Genomic DNA, 17,118 nt, shown 5'->3' with positions numbered 1-17,118 from the left:
ACAACAAAGTCTCCAATGGAGACGTTACTGGGCCCGCTCGAGCAAATCGACGATCAACGGGAGGGCCTTTACCTTTACCTATATCACTTTCTAACATTCTTCCTGTTCCCCTACTAAAACTCATGAGGGCAGAGTTTTTTGTTTCTTGGTGTATTCTGGGTTCCCATCTTATAGTGGTACCCTGTCAATGTCTTTTACTATGCCAATGAAAAGATTTATATGTGCATAATGACAAACACTGAAATATTCCAGGTGCCAGAGAGATAGTACAAAGGCAAAGGAATTTGCCTTGCATTTGACTGGTCCCAGATCAATCCTAGCACTGCAAATGATCCCTCTGAGCATTGCCAAGGATGATCCCTTACCATAGTAGCCCCTGAGCAACATTTTATTTGTACAGTTCCCCAAAAAATTAAAATTAAGCATTTGACCTACTATAACTGTAAAGCAGATAAAAGCAAGCTTTTACTATACACTAGCCATATGCCATATGTTCTGTCAAGATAGTTACATGCATTGCCTCATTGAATCTTTCCACGTGGCTCAACTATAAGATAGATTCTAGCCTTCTTCCTAATTCACTAATGAGAAAATTGAGGTTAAGGAGTTTTTAAACAATGTGCCCAACAACAGAGCTAGTTGTTGAAGTCTGCCAATAGCTATTATGAATAGATTTTATTTTATACTAAGAAGTAGAATTGTAGGTTTTACCCTCACGTTTTAGCTGAGATCCAAAATTACTTGAATCATAGCATTAAATGAATGATACTAACTCCAATCTTTACTTTCTCTACAGTACATTAAAAAATACAAAGATCTTCTCCTCTTCACCAATATGGAACATTTCCTGAAAAGCATCCTTGCTGCAGAGCAACAAGTACCAAGAAGGCCAAGAGATTAATTATGAAGTAATGATATGGTGAGATGCCCTTTTCTGTGGTATCAAGATTTTTTCTTGTTAAACATCTTGGAACCTTTAATTGTGTGTTTGGGGACATATTTACAGTTGAAAAATGTCAGAATGGAGGATTGAAAATTAATGCTAGAATAATTTTCATCACCACTTAAAAATCTTTCCCAATTCCAATAAAATCTCCCAGTTAGAAAGGACCCAAGAAAAAAGCAATTTTTTGACAGATTTGAGACTGACTTGCCCTGTACCCTTGACTGCAAGAGGACAAAAGCATCTGGCAAGTGTGTAAGAGTTCTGGTTGTTTTCCATCTTAACCAGCACTTATATTCTTTATTTTGCCTCTCTTGCGGGGTATGCAGCTTAATGTATATTTCCAGATGACTAAGAAAATTTAGAACTTTAACATATTTAAACACCTTTTGAATATTTTTGAGAAGGACCTATTAAAGTCTTTTTTCAATTTTCCATTGGTTTACCTACTTTTGTTGTTTTGTAGGAATTCTTCTGTGACATTTTCCTCACTATTTGAATTTTCTTTCTTAACCATATAGGACTTTTGTCATAATTAAGAGATGCATGCTGAAATTTTAACTCTAAATCCAGCCAAATACTAATGTTGAATTAGAAAAAAAAAAACAAGCAAAAATACAACATGACAAATTTTACACTTAAGGTTTAATAAGTTTTAAACCAAGTCATGAAGATCATCTATCCAGAATTAATTTACCAGATCTGACCTCTCCATTTCTCTTAACTTACATTGAGATATATTGTTTTTTCTTTGCTACTGGAGGTTGATCACTTAGTCAACATAGTCATTCCATTTAAATCATTAACTTATCCACCAGTCCAAATGAAAACCAGATGTGTCTACTGTAAAACTATTTCATTGGCTGGACTATCAGTTACTGGACTGGGAGATCGCACAAAGGACTGGAGGATAAGCTCTGGATTCAAGAGCTCTAAATTCACTTGGAAATGACTACGTTTCCAGGAGAGTTCCAAGCTCTGAGCCAGGAGTAGCCCTCTTAGTACTGAGCTGGATATAAAACAAAAGACCCCAAATAAAAAGAAGCCTTGCTGCCTTCCCAGCAAAGATGCCAATAGCGTGGTAGGTGCCCAGTGGAATGAACTGTGAAGCCACTGCTCTATCTTTTCCAGGAACTGGGAATTCTTCAGAATACCCCCGACCCCCTCTGTAACCAATGCATAATCACTTTATAGATTAAAGACTTCTCCAGTACTCTTAAAAAGGTGAATCTTGGTTTTTCTGTTATATTGAATATGTGTCCTCGAGAACATTAACCATCCACATAAGTTATGAAGTGTATTTCCCAGAAAGCAGAGTGAAGATTAATTAAGCCAGACACACATAAGTATTTAGGACAGTCAGGTCAAGAGAGATCTCAGAGTTCACAAAGAAAAAGTCATGCAGAAATTAAAAGATCTTTCTTCTATATTCTTTAGCTAAGTTAGCTGCTACCAACCAAAGTATGATCCTATTAACTTCCTGGCTGACTTCTCGTGACCTCCATCTGATTCATTAATAACTAGGATCTATAGGCGTTTAGCAAGCACAAGCTTTTTAATGGGAATATTACAGATTAAAGACAAAGATCTCACTCTGCTTTCTGCTTCAGTTATTTACTGCTGAATCAAATCAATAGCAAGTTTCTTTAACGTTTTGACATTCTTTAAGGAATTAGCCCATAAGCATACACATTCACAGTCCACTGTCCAGAAGGAAAAGAAAACTGCAATAGATATAGAAGCTGTTTTTTACTGACTACTAACAAAAATTCTTCTTCCAAATACGTATTTTAATAATTGAGTCAAAGAGACAATACAGCAAGTAAGGCACACTTGCCCTGAATGCAACTACCTAGGTTTGGTCCCTGGAACAAGGTTTGTTCCCTGGATCACTACCAAGAGTGATTACTGAGCACAGAGCCAGGAGTAAGCTCTGAATACAGCTGTGTGTGCCCCTCTCCTGCAAAAAAGAAAAAAGAATTATTTTTATTTAAAAAATGGTATGTAGACTTTTGCTTACTACAGAAAATGGAGTATCCTTACTTTTCCCTATTCTTCCCACCAAGTGTAACTAAAACTCCCCAGACCGTATATACAAAAACAGGAAAACAGTTAGCTTAGCCAAACATCCCAAATACCGGCCCCACAACCAGCAAAAGTTTAGTAGCATGTCTAGACATATACTCAATACAGACTATAGCGTATCATCCCATCCTCCTTCTGGGCAGTAAGAGATGACCAAACAGAGCTAGGAATTTTCATGGAATCATTACAACCCCCTCTATCTCATAATGGCAGAGAGAAATACAGGAGAAATCTGGACAGCTACCAGCATGTGACAATTAATGAGTCCTCTGACAACAGCCTCCATGCTGGAGTGGTAGATCAGAAGAGAAAGGGATAGGGAGGACTCTCACTGTTGTCTATTAGTAATTAGTCACCTAAAAATCCCGACCTTGCAAAATAGCCCTGGAGTGAAACCTCGCAAGAGGGAATAACTGGGCAAAGTTAGCAAAACAGGGCACCTGCATCATGTGTTCGGCCTTGAGCCTCACTCGACCCCCTAGTTACATACACCTAAAAATGCAGAAACCATGACATACACCTTAAGAAAGTCATCCTAACCACAATATATAGCCTTGAAAGGGACTAGACTGGGGGCAAAGCAGAGAGGAAAAGGTGATAGGCCCATAGTGTTAAACTTTATGAGATTGGACCTTCTGTAAGCAAAAACTCTATAAAAATGTGCGTATTTGGCAACTAAGTGAGCTGTGATCAACTGCTCCTAGAGGGGTTTCTTCAGGCACTTGTCCTCCTTCATCCCACAGCCAGGCTCCTGCCCTGACCCGCTATGCAATGTGTCTGGGCATGTTGGGGATAACTGTTCCCCAACAGTCACTCTCCCTAATGTGTTCCTGGAAACCACTCAGGACTTAAATTCTCAGATCAATTGAGCAGGCCCAAGAAACCCCTTTCTCAGGTATCATTAAGACCAGATGGCAGTTTAGAATGTTTTATCTCTGATAGGATAACATGGTAGTCACCTCCTCCCATCGTACTATAATGCTATCAACAGGAATCAGCTAAAAGTTTAAATAAAGCTCCATGTCTTATAATATAAAAAATGTATGTGTCCGAGTCAAACTTTTCAGTCATGCAACCAGAAAGGTGGCATCCCCCTCATCCTTCACACACACACACACACACACACACACACACACACACACACACACACTCATGGGGAACCAGGTGCTAAACCATTCATAGAGGACTTGCTTCTGGGTCAGGGGTTTGTATACAGCAGTACAGTTCCCTCACTGCAATCTATTCAAAGTCAGCCATCAACTCAAGAGTTTGGGCAGGGAAAGACAACATTTCAGTCAAGATCATATGTTTTAGTTTAGGCTAAAAACTGAGGGGAGAGGATAAGGTGCTGCCTAGCAGGTCAACCTGTACCTGCGGGGTGCATGCATCAGCAGCCTGATAGTGCCTTCAGACTTTCTGATACCCCAAAATTGCTGCTCTGCCTCTGGCTGGACCCCAACAACTTGGGACCAAGTTTCCCAAGAAATTAAACAGTCAAAAGTTAGATATGTGAGAGTCACGTCCACAAACCACCTCTGGCTCAGCTATACAATCTCATTTGTTGGCTTTCCTGCAGAGATCCATAAATCTTGAAAGAGATCAAAATCAGGCCATTTAAGGGTATTAATGGCCATGATTCAGAGACTCACAAATGAATCTCGGAAGAGCGGAGCATGCCACAAAGATGTCTCCCCACCCTGTGCCAGGCTGATTTCACTCGGGCACCTCTGCCTGCCCAAATGAACCCTGGCAGCCACAAACCTCCAGAACCCAACCACCACCATGCTCACAGCCTACCTTCACAGTCTCATCTGAGCCCTCCATGCATGAGAGAGTTCGCTGATAAACCCAAGTATGCAGGATTAGTGACTGAAAACTCCAAGCTTCACAGAGTTGGGGATGGGCGACCTCCCCACTTCTCTCTGTCCTTCAAGTTCCCTGGCAGTCATGCCCAAGAACTGCCTCTGGGTGCCATTTAAGCACATTAACAGCCATGATTCAGAGACTCACAAATGAATCTTGGAAGAAAGCAGCACGCTGCAGAGATGCCTCCGGACCCCAAATATTTTTAAAAGTTTTAGAATTCTAGGAGCACACAGCCACACGACATCTCAGACTATTCATAACAAGCAATACAAAATAAATTATTTAGCATCTGCCTATGGGGCAGGCTTGCGTGGTGATGAGAAAATTCAAAATAATGGTGGTAGGATGGTGTAATGGTGGTGGCATTGGTGTTGAAATGTTGAATGTAAACACTTACTGTGAACGACTTTATGAAAATAAAATTTAAAAATTTTTTAAGTGAGTGGAAAATTTTTAAAGAAAAGGAAAAATTAGACTGAGTCAAAAATAGACAACAGAGACCATCCCAATATCACAAAGATTTTAGAATAATATGACAAATATTTAAAGGAGCCATCACAAAAAAATACGTCAGCACAAATTCATGAACATATTTGAAAAAAAATTAAAAAGTAAATCTCACCCAGGAACTATTAAGCAGGGAAAGATGAAGGAAAAAGAGGAGAAAAGTAAGGGGGGGGGGGAGAAGGAACTAAAGATGGGAGGGAGGAATAAGGAGGGAGGAGGAAGAAGGAAGGAGGGAAGAAGGAAGGGGAAGCAAAAAGGGAGGAAGGAGAAGAAAGGAGGGAGGAATGAGCAGGAGGGGAGGGAGGGAAAAGGAGGGAGGTGGAGGGAGAATGTAAGACAACTCAATGCTCTCAAATAACTGATATTTAAGGAACACTTCCCACAAACAGTAGAATACACATTATTTTTTAAGTGCCCATTGAACATATATCAAGATGTGTGTGTGTGTGTATTAGGGAATAAGAAAAATATTTCATTGAAAATACAAAAAACACAGAATTCTCCAATCAGGGTAAAATTAAATTAGTAATCAGTAACTGAAAGATAACAAATAAATCTGAGCACTTAGAAACTGAATGGCACTCTTCTTAATAATTCTTTTCTTAATAATTCTTTTTTTTCCTTTGAAGTAAAACAGATTTCATTTGGAGAGTTTTTGAAGGTGTGGAGGGGGAGAGAGAGAGAGAGAGAGAGAGAGAGAGAGAGAGAGAGAGAGAGAGAGGGAAATGCGCTCAAAAAAGAACACAGGCTTCTCCAAGGGCGAAGAAAGCTAATATTTCTTAATAATCTTAAGGATCAGAAAAAAAAAAATCAAGGGAAACAATTAAATACATCTAACTAATGACAAGAAAAAGTTAACAGACCAAAGTTTGAGAAACACAGTAAAAATAGAGCTGAGAGGAAAATGTATAGCATTAAATACATAAATTGGAAAGAACAGTCCCAAATCAATAAAATAAGCACTGACTTCAATAACTTTACAAAATAAATCCAAAGCATGCAAAAGGAAAAATAAAGAAATTTCAATAACATTTAAAATGAAAAACAGAATAAAATTGCTGCAATCTTTGGAATGAGCACTACAAATGTTGACAAAAACTGACAGCCTTGTAGTAAGATTGACAGTTAAAAGACAAAGCATCATTATCAGAAATAAACATAGGAGTTACTACAAACTGGCATATACCAAACGGAGAATAAGGAAACAATACAAATAATTTCATATAAATTTTACATATTTTAAAAATAAACAAATTCCTCAAAATGCTGTGGAGTGATAGTACAGCGGGTAGGGCGTTTGCCTTGCACACGGCCAACCCGAGTTCGATCCCTCCATCCCTCTCAGAGAGCCTGGCAAGCTACTGAGAGTATCCCACCCGCACAGAAGAGCCTGGCAAGCTACCGTGGCTATTCAATATGCCAAAAACAGTAACAAGTCTCACAATGGAGACGTTACTGGTACCCGCTCAAGCAAATTGATGAATGGGACAACAGTGCTACACAAACTTCCAGCTCACACAACTCAAGCAACATAAAATAATTTGGATAGTTCTCTATTAATAAGAGTGGATTCATAATTTCAAATTTTCCAATGAAATCTCCAGACCCAGATGTCTTCAACACATAATGCTACCAAACATTTAAAAATATAATTAGATCAATTCTTCCATTATACTGTTCTCCATAAAAAAGAATGGATCAAATTTTACAAACTGCTAATAGTGTGTGTATGTATATGTGTGTTAAGCATATTTATAGTCTTTCTTTTATTACCTTGATATCAAAACCAAAAAAAAAAACTATAGACCAATATTCTTTATCCATTTTCCAGTCCAACAACTATTACAGAGGAATAACACCTACAGAAAAATTCACTAACTGAAATTCAAAATAACTTCACTGTGAAATTAATAAATATTGTAGAAACAAAGACCTGACAGGGCTGAGAGTTAAACTAACAGAAGTCTTAAGTCAATCATGGCATTTTTTTATATTAAAGCAATCAGATTAGTAGCAATTATCAGAAATAAGATGATTTTTACATTTATACAAGATAAAGAGCATTGGTATTTCTAAAATTGTTGATTTTTAGGAAAAAAATTAATCAGAATAATTGACTAAGACATATACCTCACATTTTTCATACTGACAAAGAAGCTACCTATAAAAGTAAGTCCACACATCTATGCAAGTGGCAGGGACTTAGGGAAATCAATCTAGTCTCAGATTTCTCCATAGTAATGTATAATGCCAGACATTAGATTAGTGTGAGATCTATAAAGTATAAGAGATTAACCTAAACTGTTAGCATTAAGCCAAGCTTTCTTTCAAGTATACAAAGAGAGATGCTTATGCACAAACTCAGAATATAACCCCTATGAGCCATTTGGGAAGAAGTGGCTTTAAAAATAGTCAACTAATCAAACATGTAGCAAATAGATTTTTACATTTACACAAAGTAATTGATGAGCATTCAATTCAAATATAAAACTAAGACAAAAGTACTACAGGAACAATTGACTCAGGACAGATTATAAATGATATATCATGACAATAGTAATAGCATAGGAAATAGAAGGAAAATATTAAGATAAAGTTCTAAAGTCTGTATGGGCAATAATCAATATTTTTCAGAATTGGGGTGGGGGGGCATTAAGAATAGTTCCAGCCTCATTTTACCCTAGGGAAATCTTTCAGTACATAAAATATGTTGTGGTAGAAAAATTTAAATATATTTCACCTAATTAAATGTAAAAAACATAATGGTCAGTATCAATTAAAAACAAACATTTAATAAATAGTTTATGTAGTATGCCTTTGTTAGACTGCATAGAAGTTCTTACATATGTATATGCATTTAGGATAACTGGAAAGGTTTGTGTTAACAATAAGCGATAGCACAGCGGTAGGGCGTTTGCCTTGCACGCAGCCAACATGGCCGACCCGAGTTCGATTCCTCTGCCCCTCTCGGAGAGCCCGGCAAGCTCCCGAGAGTATCTCGCCCGCAGGGCAGAGCCTGGCAAGCTCCCCGTGACGTATTCGATATGCCAGACACAGTAACAACAAACTCTCCAATGGAGACATTACTGGGCCCGCCCAAGCAAATCGACGAACAACGGGAGGGCCTTTACCTTTACCTTTAATTAGATGTTGGGATTTTTCATCATGGTATCTTTTTCTGCTTAATTTGAATTGTTTATAATGAGCACTTTTTACTTATAAACCTCATATGGTTTCCCCAGCCCTACCAGGAGTGATCCCCAAGTACAGAGCCCTGGGCATCACCAGGTATGGCCCCAAAACCAAAATAAAAAGGTAAAGGCCCTCCCGTTGATCATCGATCACCAAAACCAAAATAATACTTAAAAATAATAAAGAGAACCCTGGGCTGGCGAGTACAACAAGTAGGACACATGCCTTGCATACAGCCAATCTAAGTTTGATCCCCTGCACCCCTATGGTCCCTCTAGCACCGCCAGGAGTGATCTCTGAGTGCAGAGCTATAAGTAAACTCTGCACATTACAGCGTGATCCATCTCCCCCAGAAGGACATAATTAGCAATTCTATAAAAGGTTCAGCTAAAAAACAAAATTTATCAAAAGACATACAAAGAAATTTTGTTGAAAGAGTAATTTTTAAATTAGCTTTTGTCTTTAAGTACAAGAAGAAAGCAGAATATAATAAGCATCAGTTTAACCCTTAATGTTTATCTACTGTTCAATAGATAATGAAGAAACATGAACTTTTAAAACTTACAGCAAATTTAACTAGAAATGTATTTAAAAACAGTATATTTATTTAAACTTTTCATACTTCATTAAATCTTATCATAGGTCATTATCTTCATTCTATTAGTTTATCAAGTACATTCATTAGTATTTAATAAAAATCATACAATATTTTAAAATAATTAGAAATACAGCTAAAAGCATCATCATTTACTGTCTCAAACCCTCATCCCTAAGGAGATGGATATTTTTTCTTTCAAGACTTCTCAATCTTGGATTGATTTTTGTTTTAGAAATATATAGTCTCCTCTGAGCTCTTTCTACTAAACATACAGTCACTTCTTTTTCGATTTTGGTTGACCCAGTGGTATCTGTCCACCCTGTGTAGTGCAACAGGTCTATAACATTTAGGGTTCCTATGCAACCTATAGTAATTACTTTCTAAGAGGCCCACATGACCATTCATTTTGCAGGGGATTTGGAACCAAGGCTGAAAGGGCTGTTTCAAATTTTCAACCTGGGGAAGAAAAAAAGGGAAAAGGGAATAGTATGTAAATTTCTTCATGAAAACACTAACGCTGAGGACCAATACAAACCCAAAGTTTAAAAGTAAAGCCTATACTACAGAAGCTGAGAAGTATAAATGGACAGAAATCAAAATAAATAATCATAATTTTAAAATTAGCACTTTGGTTAGCATTATAAAGTTACTACATTTAAAAATAAATTCTTTAATTCAACTAAAATATTTTAAGAGCACATTCATTCTATTTCTTAAAGATTAAATCCCATTACCAACCAGAATTATCATTATCTAAGGCTGGTTGAGAAAGATCCATTTTAAACATCCCAGATGACAGAACAATTATGCAAATTTTTAGAATTAGGATCTGAAGAAGAAGTAAGTATGAAGAACAAGATCACTTTACCTGATAAACACTCTTTGGATTTCTGACTTTAGGAATTAGCTGTGGTTCGTTGTTACAACTTTCTTCATCAGAGGAAGTGCCTGAGGAGTAGTCTAAGGCAGCTCTACTCACAGCATGACTGATTTGTTGGGATAGTTTCCATTCCTCCCATCTGCCTTTAAAGGAAGCAATTGTAAACGGATGGTTTCTCTCACCATATCTAGAGAGAAAAGGAAAATAAAGGTATTCATTAGAAATTCAACTTCTCCACATTTTATCTCTAAAATCAACTCTTTTCTAAATTCAACTCGCTGACTTACAAAAAGGTAGTTGAAAGAACAATTTGAAAGAGCATTTCGTCCACTAATGGAAGTGAGTATTGTCTTATAAAACGTGCACCCGAAATCTTAACCTCTGCTAACCCAAGGGTTTAGAGCACCTTCTTTCACAAAGAGGTTCACAATAAATTGTTGACAAATCACCTTCAATTTCTAGGGGTCACAGGGCACACTCTAGCTGTAATGAGATGACTCACCTACAGCACACTTCAAAGGGATCTACCCATATGGTCATCTCCTTTGGAAGTCCCAGGTGAGAAAAATCCACATTACTTTCAGCACAAGCCTTTTCTAGAATGGGATCTTTATTCTGGTTATTGTTTATCCTGATACACCTTTAAAAAAAAATAACAAGGAAAGGGCAACAAAGACATGAGGGCAGGACCTGTAGCTAGATACTCGTGCTGTGGGCATACTGCTCTAGTTTACACAGTTCCCACATCAATCTCACCATTCCCTCCCCGCCACAGTTTCACAAGACTAAACTATGGACTTCTTACACAGTGACTCAGAACATGATGCATTACTAAGTCATATAAATAGTCCACCTGATGTTCACTGTATATATTGCACAGTAAACACAAATTGGAAACTGTTTCATGTACATCACATAAGAGGGGGTTTCTGTGGCATTCAACTATGCTCTCACCTACCACATCCCTTTATCTCAAGCGCTCTATTAAGGAAAAGAGACCTTCCAAAAAATGTTGGCTTCTTCCACATTGCCAACAAAATCAATGCAAGTGATCTTTGCTTGTTTGGTGCTTCCTTTTACCACATTGCAGACTAGTTCTCACCTGAAGGCTTGACCTTTAGAAGGGCAATCAGAGTGCCAGTGACTTTTATATGTTTCAAACAAAATTGTCGTTAGCTTTTCTGCAAAATCTTCAATTTGCTGTTTACTCAGTTTATCGTGTTTTTTTGCCAGTCTTGTGAAAAAGAAAACTGTTGTTGCAATTTCATCTCTCATGATTCAACTACAAGGAAACAAAAAGAAATTAATTTTTTTTTAAAAATCAGCTAAATTTATCAAACTGCCATTTATATTTTGTGTATCAAAATTTTTTAAAGTCATTTATTAATCTTTAAGGATCTGATAAGTATATCAGGAGATCAACAAAAGAGCCAAGAATGGGCTGGAGTGATAGCACAGCGGGTAGGGCGTTTCCCTTGCATGTCTGCCTTGCACGCAGCCGAACCGGGTTTGATTCCCAGTATCCCATATGGGCCCCTGAGCACGGCCAGGAGCAATTCCTGAGCTCAGATCCAGGAGTAAGCCCTGTGCATCACTGGTGTGACCAAAAATAAAAAGAAGAAGAAAAAAAAGAAAAGAAAAAAAGAGCCAAAATACCAAGTCTTCAAAATAGTTGGTTTTTAACTACTTAAAAACTTAAAAATCAAACCAAAAAATTCCTAAGAAGGGACAGTAAATTACACCAAGAATCACTCTTTATAAACACATTTACAGAGAGCAAGAACAGTTTTAGGATACAGTAATTCTAAAAATTTGGCTCTCCGCTTGCACACTTTAAGCAGAGATTAAGAGTAATCAAACATATATTATACTTGCCAGCTCTTTCACACCAACAAAATGCAGACCTGAGTTAGGAGACACTTTCACCCACGCCTTCTCTGAGGCTGTGAGGCTAAATTTATATTAGGCCAGGTCCCAAAGCCTGATGGATGTTTAACTTTACACAGATGCTGTTATTTAGGATAATCAGACAGCTTTTTCCACATCATTCATCAGATTGCCCATTGGTATATGGGGAGTGAATTCTCTACATAGAGCATTTAAAGATTTTCAAACTGGACTTAAAGAGATGGCTCAAAGTGCAGGTACCCCAGCTTGTTTCCTGGTACAACATAGTCACCTGGCATGACCCCCAAAACAAAACAAAACAAAAATTTCAAACTGGTATAAATTTTATTTTGCTACCAAACTCATGTCTTTTGAGTGCAAGGTATTTAAGTCTGCCTCCTGGGACACAGTGAAATTATAGTAAGAGTGGGGGTTACAAGAGTCTTAAGGTACTTTCTGTGTTTTTAAAGAAGTAGATTTTCATTGGGGCGGGGTGGGGGGGGGAGTTGATGTTTTTTTCTGAAAAGAGGGTGGCAGGCCAAATAAGGTTAATAGCTTCAATTCATGTCAGCAACTGAGAATCAAACCTTCTCCTTCCATATCTTAATATTCTCATTTCCAGTGATTTCACCTGTAATTATATTGTCAACATATTGCGGAATTTTGTCTTGGTTCTTTGATCAAACTTAAGACAATCTTCTCTTGCATAGTTATTATGTTGACTAGATACTTTTTTTTTTTTTACTAAAATGCTTATTTGTAAAGTAAGTATAAAACACACCAGAGTTTAATTAGGCTCACTGTCTCTGAGTGGAAGGCCCACTGCCAACACTAAAATTAAGATTCTTAGGCCTTATCCTTCATCTACTAAATCAAAATTTCTACAGAGTAAGGTCATCAATCAGTATTGAACAAGTTCTCCAGGAAATTCTTATACCTACTAAATTTTAAGAATCCACACCTGACATGTAAGTCTTCAATATACACGATAATTGGTCATTCAGGTTCTTCTCAGTGAGAAAGAATTCTTTCTCCTACAAGGAAACCCATTTCATTTTTTGGAAATTCCAAATACAGTTAGTCCTTTCTCCCTCTGAGGTACCAAATCCACATCCTTAATTCTCTGTATGTTCTCTCTCCTTTCTCTCTCTCTCTCTCTCTCTCTCTCTCTCTCTCTCTCTCTCTCTCTCTCAGGACTGGCACCTGTCTGAGCACTTGTCCATAGTGATCACTGGGTTAACCTGTGGTTTTCAACCCATTTACATTTTCAAACCAGGAGAAAATCCTAGAAAAATTGGAATTTCTCAACCCCCTCATCTTTAAAATTGTACCTAGTAAAAAAAATCTGGGGACTTTAGTGGTGGGAAATATACACTGGTGAACTATGAGTGTTGGAACATTATATGGCTGAAACCCAATTATGAACAACTATGAAACTGGGAATCGAACCCACGTCAGCCATATGCAAGGCAAACGCCCTACCCGCTGTGCTATCACTTCAGCACAGTAAGTTACATTCTTATCCAGTGAAAATGTTGTAAATGGTGAAGTAAAGATTACACCAAAGATTACATATGCCAGGTCATGCCAGGACATGACCCAAGCAGTACAGCACATGCATTGCAAATGTTTCATTATATTACACAGACCATTACTATAGAGAATCAAGATATCTTTGACTCTGATTTTGCTATCCAGTATGTTCTATCTTTGGGGATAGCTGTTATCTATATCTTTAGTAATAATAATAATATGGTGTCATTCCATAATAAATAGTTGAATTAGATAATGACCAAGCAGAGGGTTTTGACAAATTCCTTAGCTATCTCTCTTGGGACTTTCAATAGTTACTTCCACTTAACTAAGTAAGTTACATTACATTCTTTTTTTTTTTTTTTGCTTAAGAGTGTTCTAAGAAATGGTAATATAATAATTATGGCAATGGAGGGCTGATTATAAAACACTGACACAATTTAGTAAGGTTAGTTCGATTCTATTTAAAACTCAAAAAATGGAGATTAGTGAATTTTAGAGAGTTTTACATTAGAGCTGAATTGAAGCCCATGCTACCATTGTTCTGAGTCCTAGATTTCTGTAACCAAGCACTTGTGATAGTAAGATTCAAAAAAGGAAAAGAATTGGGTATATTTAGAATTTCCTCCACATTATTAGTTAAGAAAGAAAAATCCAAGCTGCACAGTGATTGGTCTGCCTACATAGTAGTAATCCTATTCTGGAATGGAATTCCAGCTAACCACCCCCACCCACCCCTCCAATCCCAATCCCTCTCCTGAAGCCACTGTGGGCACAAAAAAAGAGCCTGGAACTATCCTCCTCCTCCCTCAAGTAGAGCCTACGGGTGTATACGACAGTTGGGGGTCTTTTCCCAAATCCATTGCCTTAGTCACAAACTGACAGCTGGTGGGGCAGAGCTGCCTCTAAGAGCATCAGAGGGCCAGGACACTTCCAATGCCTACAGCTCTGATTCCTTTCTAAATTTCTTACAAGTGACAAAATTGAAATCAGGACAACCACTCATACGTTACTAAAAATAAAAATTGCTACAAAACCAAAAGCAACATAAATATCCGCACATATGCAAATCTTTCCTTTTCAAATGGTCAGTGTTTGCATTTACAACATTAAAGTGGGTGTTTAATAGTTCTTTCATTAATTCACTTTCCGGGATACTTACTGTTCCATTGCCCTTTGAATTGGTGAAACACATTAGTGATGAGGCTTTGAACCATCTCCTAGCATTATTTTTTGCAACAGGCCCAGACAGGCCTTGGAAGTTATGAATAGAACAGTAGAATAACAATGTACTTAGATTACAGGAAAGAACAATCAAATAGAAACTAAACATCATGCAAGACTTCCTTCAGTTACCTGTTTATAATTATTTTAAACATTTAAATCCCTACCTACACATTAATGATAACCCTGTCTTCTGTTATAATTAACAGTCACTCAGTGAATGCTTACTGACCACTTAACTATATATTACACACTTCTAAGTGCCTTTGGGGTTTTTTTCCTCAACTTCCTTTTCAAGATATTTGTATTCTAGAGAAGGAAATTAAATACGTACACAAGCGGCTATTTGGCTATTTGGAATCACAGTTTGAGAAAGGAGTAACAAAAATTACTTCAAGTTGCAAGCATTTAGTAACTAAGAGAATGTTACTGAAATAACTGCATTCAGTAGAAGAGTCCATATCTAAAGGATGTTTGGTTTAGTTCAAGGATTAATTGTTAAAGTATCTTCAAGCTACAAGATTCAGCACTAAAGGTAAACCTTGAAAATCGAATTATACCATTTCCCTCTTGATGTTGGCTAAATTTCAGGTATAAAATGAAACATGTTTGCATATGTTAGGGCCGAGAAATTAACTCAAGTGGTTGAGCACATGCCAACCACGTGTGCTTGTGCACTTAAGTTTGATCCCTAGCACATGTGCCTCCCCCACCCCACCCCCTGCACTGCTGCACGTAGCCCTGGTAAACTCTGGCTGTGGCACTGCCAAGCCAAGACCCAAACCATCAGGCTTGCACCACTGGACCAAGTATTGCTGGTAGTGGATTCTATTTTTTAAAATAGGCAAAAATAATTTTGAAGCACCACCTAAACTGAACATTAAACTCACTGGAATTCTCATATCATAGCCAATCTTAGAAATAAGCCCTCTTTGATTTCACTAGTTTCCCTTTTTTCAGTTGCAATTTTCTATTTTTTGTTTGTTTGTTTGCTTGTTGTTGTTGTTTTGGGACCACATCCAGCAATGTTCGGGGCTTACTCCTGGTGTTGCACTCAGGAATTAATCCTGGTGGTACTCATGGGAGGCAAATACCCTATCAGCTGTACTGTTGCTCCGGCCCCATTTTAGATGCAGTTTTCACCTGAAGCTCATCTTCGTTTACCACTGCAAGTCATTGCTAAATGAGGGGGAAAGTACAAAAGTTTCAGCAAAATTCCCACTTTGGACTGTGTATATATTTGTTCTAACAGCAAGACAGTAGCACCATTTCATAAAGCAGTGATCTGACTCTACAAACCACAATTGAATTCAGTGTAATTATGGTCAAACCACACAAAAAGGAAGTTATGTTAATTATTAAAACTAAAATACATATTCTAGTGTTCCCAAATAAATTCTACAATAATGTAATGTACATTTTAACCTTAATAAATTTAGAACTCCCCAGTCTATCAAGTGAAACTCACTTCAGAATTAAGATTGATGAAGTAAATGGAACTTAATTGTAGAATGCCTTTTTTCATAGAATTACCATGCAGTTATTTTATTTGCCACAAACATTTTTCATGTCTTTTCTCTGTGCATCAGTGAGCACTCACAATGTAAGTAGCTTTGTGCTAGAGAACACTTAAAATATATATTATGCAGCAAGTTGGAAACCAAGATAACCTACTATAAATAATTCAAGATGTAAAAAAGTATATATATATACATATACATATATATAATGTTTTGGACTACTACAATAAATGTATAGTTACTGGGCCTGCTCGAGAAAATTGATGAACAATGGGAGGAGAGTGACAGTGATACCAGCACACTTTTTTATTATGAGAAAACACTTTTTCCAAAATTCAATTTTATTATTATAAAATAAAATTCTTTTACTAATGTAAGGTATTATTAGTGCCTACATGAAGTCTGAGAAAAATTAGAAAAGAGAAAGATCAAGATGAGCTATAGGCACTAAGGGAAATCTATCACACTATCACAGTCCTCCCATTATTCATCGATTTGCTCGAGCGGGCCCAGTAACGTCTCCATTGGAGACTTTGTTGTTACTGTGTTTGGCATATCGAATACACCACGGGCCAGGCTCTGCCGTGCGGGCGAGATACTCTCGGTAACTTGCCGGGCTCTCCGAGAGGGGCGGAGGAATTGAACTCGGGTCAGCCATGTTGGCTTCGTGCAAGGCAAACGCCCTACCGCTGTGCTATCGCTCCAGCCCACTAAGGGAAATGTTACCCAGAAAATAGAACTTAAGTTTGAGATTAAACAAGTTATAGGTAAAGTAAGAAGGGGGAAAAATAAAATTTATTAATTGTAAATATGATAAAAATTCTTGATACCATATAATGTAAAAAATAAAAACAAGTGAGAATTATGTATTTTTTTTAATTTA

General features: G+C 37.3%; 1 protein-coding gene across 1 annotated transcript; it reads right to left on the bottom strand.

Moving 5' to 3' along the window:
* Positions 1 to 4,572: 4,572 nt before the first annotated feature.
* BTG4 (BTG anti-proliferation factor 4) lies at positions 4,573 to 11,346 on the bottom strand. The gene is made up of 5 exons (XM_056107548.1): positions 11,174 to 11,346; positions 10,574 to 10,711; positions 10,060 to 10,258; positions 9,464 to 9,647; positions 4,573 to 4,616 (listed from the first exon to the last, which is right to left on the bottom strand). Exons 1-5 carry the CDS (start codon positions 11,344 to 11,346, stop codon positions 4,573 to 4,575), a joined length of 738 nt encoding a protein of 245 aa, XP_055963523.1.
* Between the last annotated feature and the right edge of the window lie 5,772 nt (positions 11,347 to 17,118).

This window comes from Sorex fumeus, unplaced genomic scaffold (assembly GCF_029834395.1).
Source record: "Sorex fumeus unplaced genomic scaffold, SorFum_2.1 ptg000169l, whole genome shotgun sequence".
Taxonomy (NCBI): Eukaryota; Metazoa; Chordata; class Mammalia; order Eulipotyphla; family Soricidae; genus Sorex; species Sorex fumeus.
Note: the sequence above shows the minus strand (reverse complement) of the source record. Positions and strands in the feature narration are given on the sequence as shown.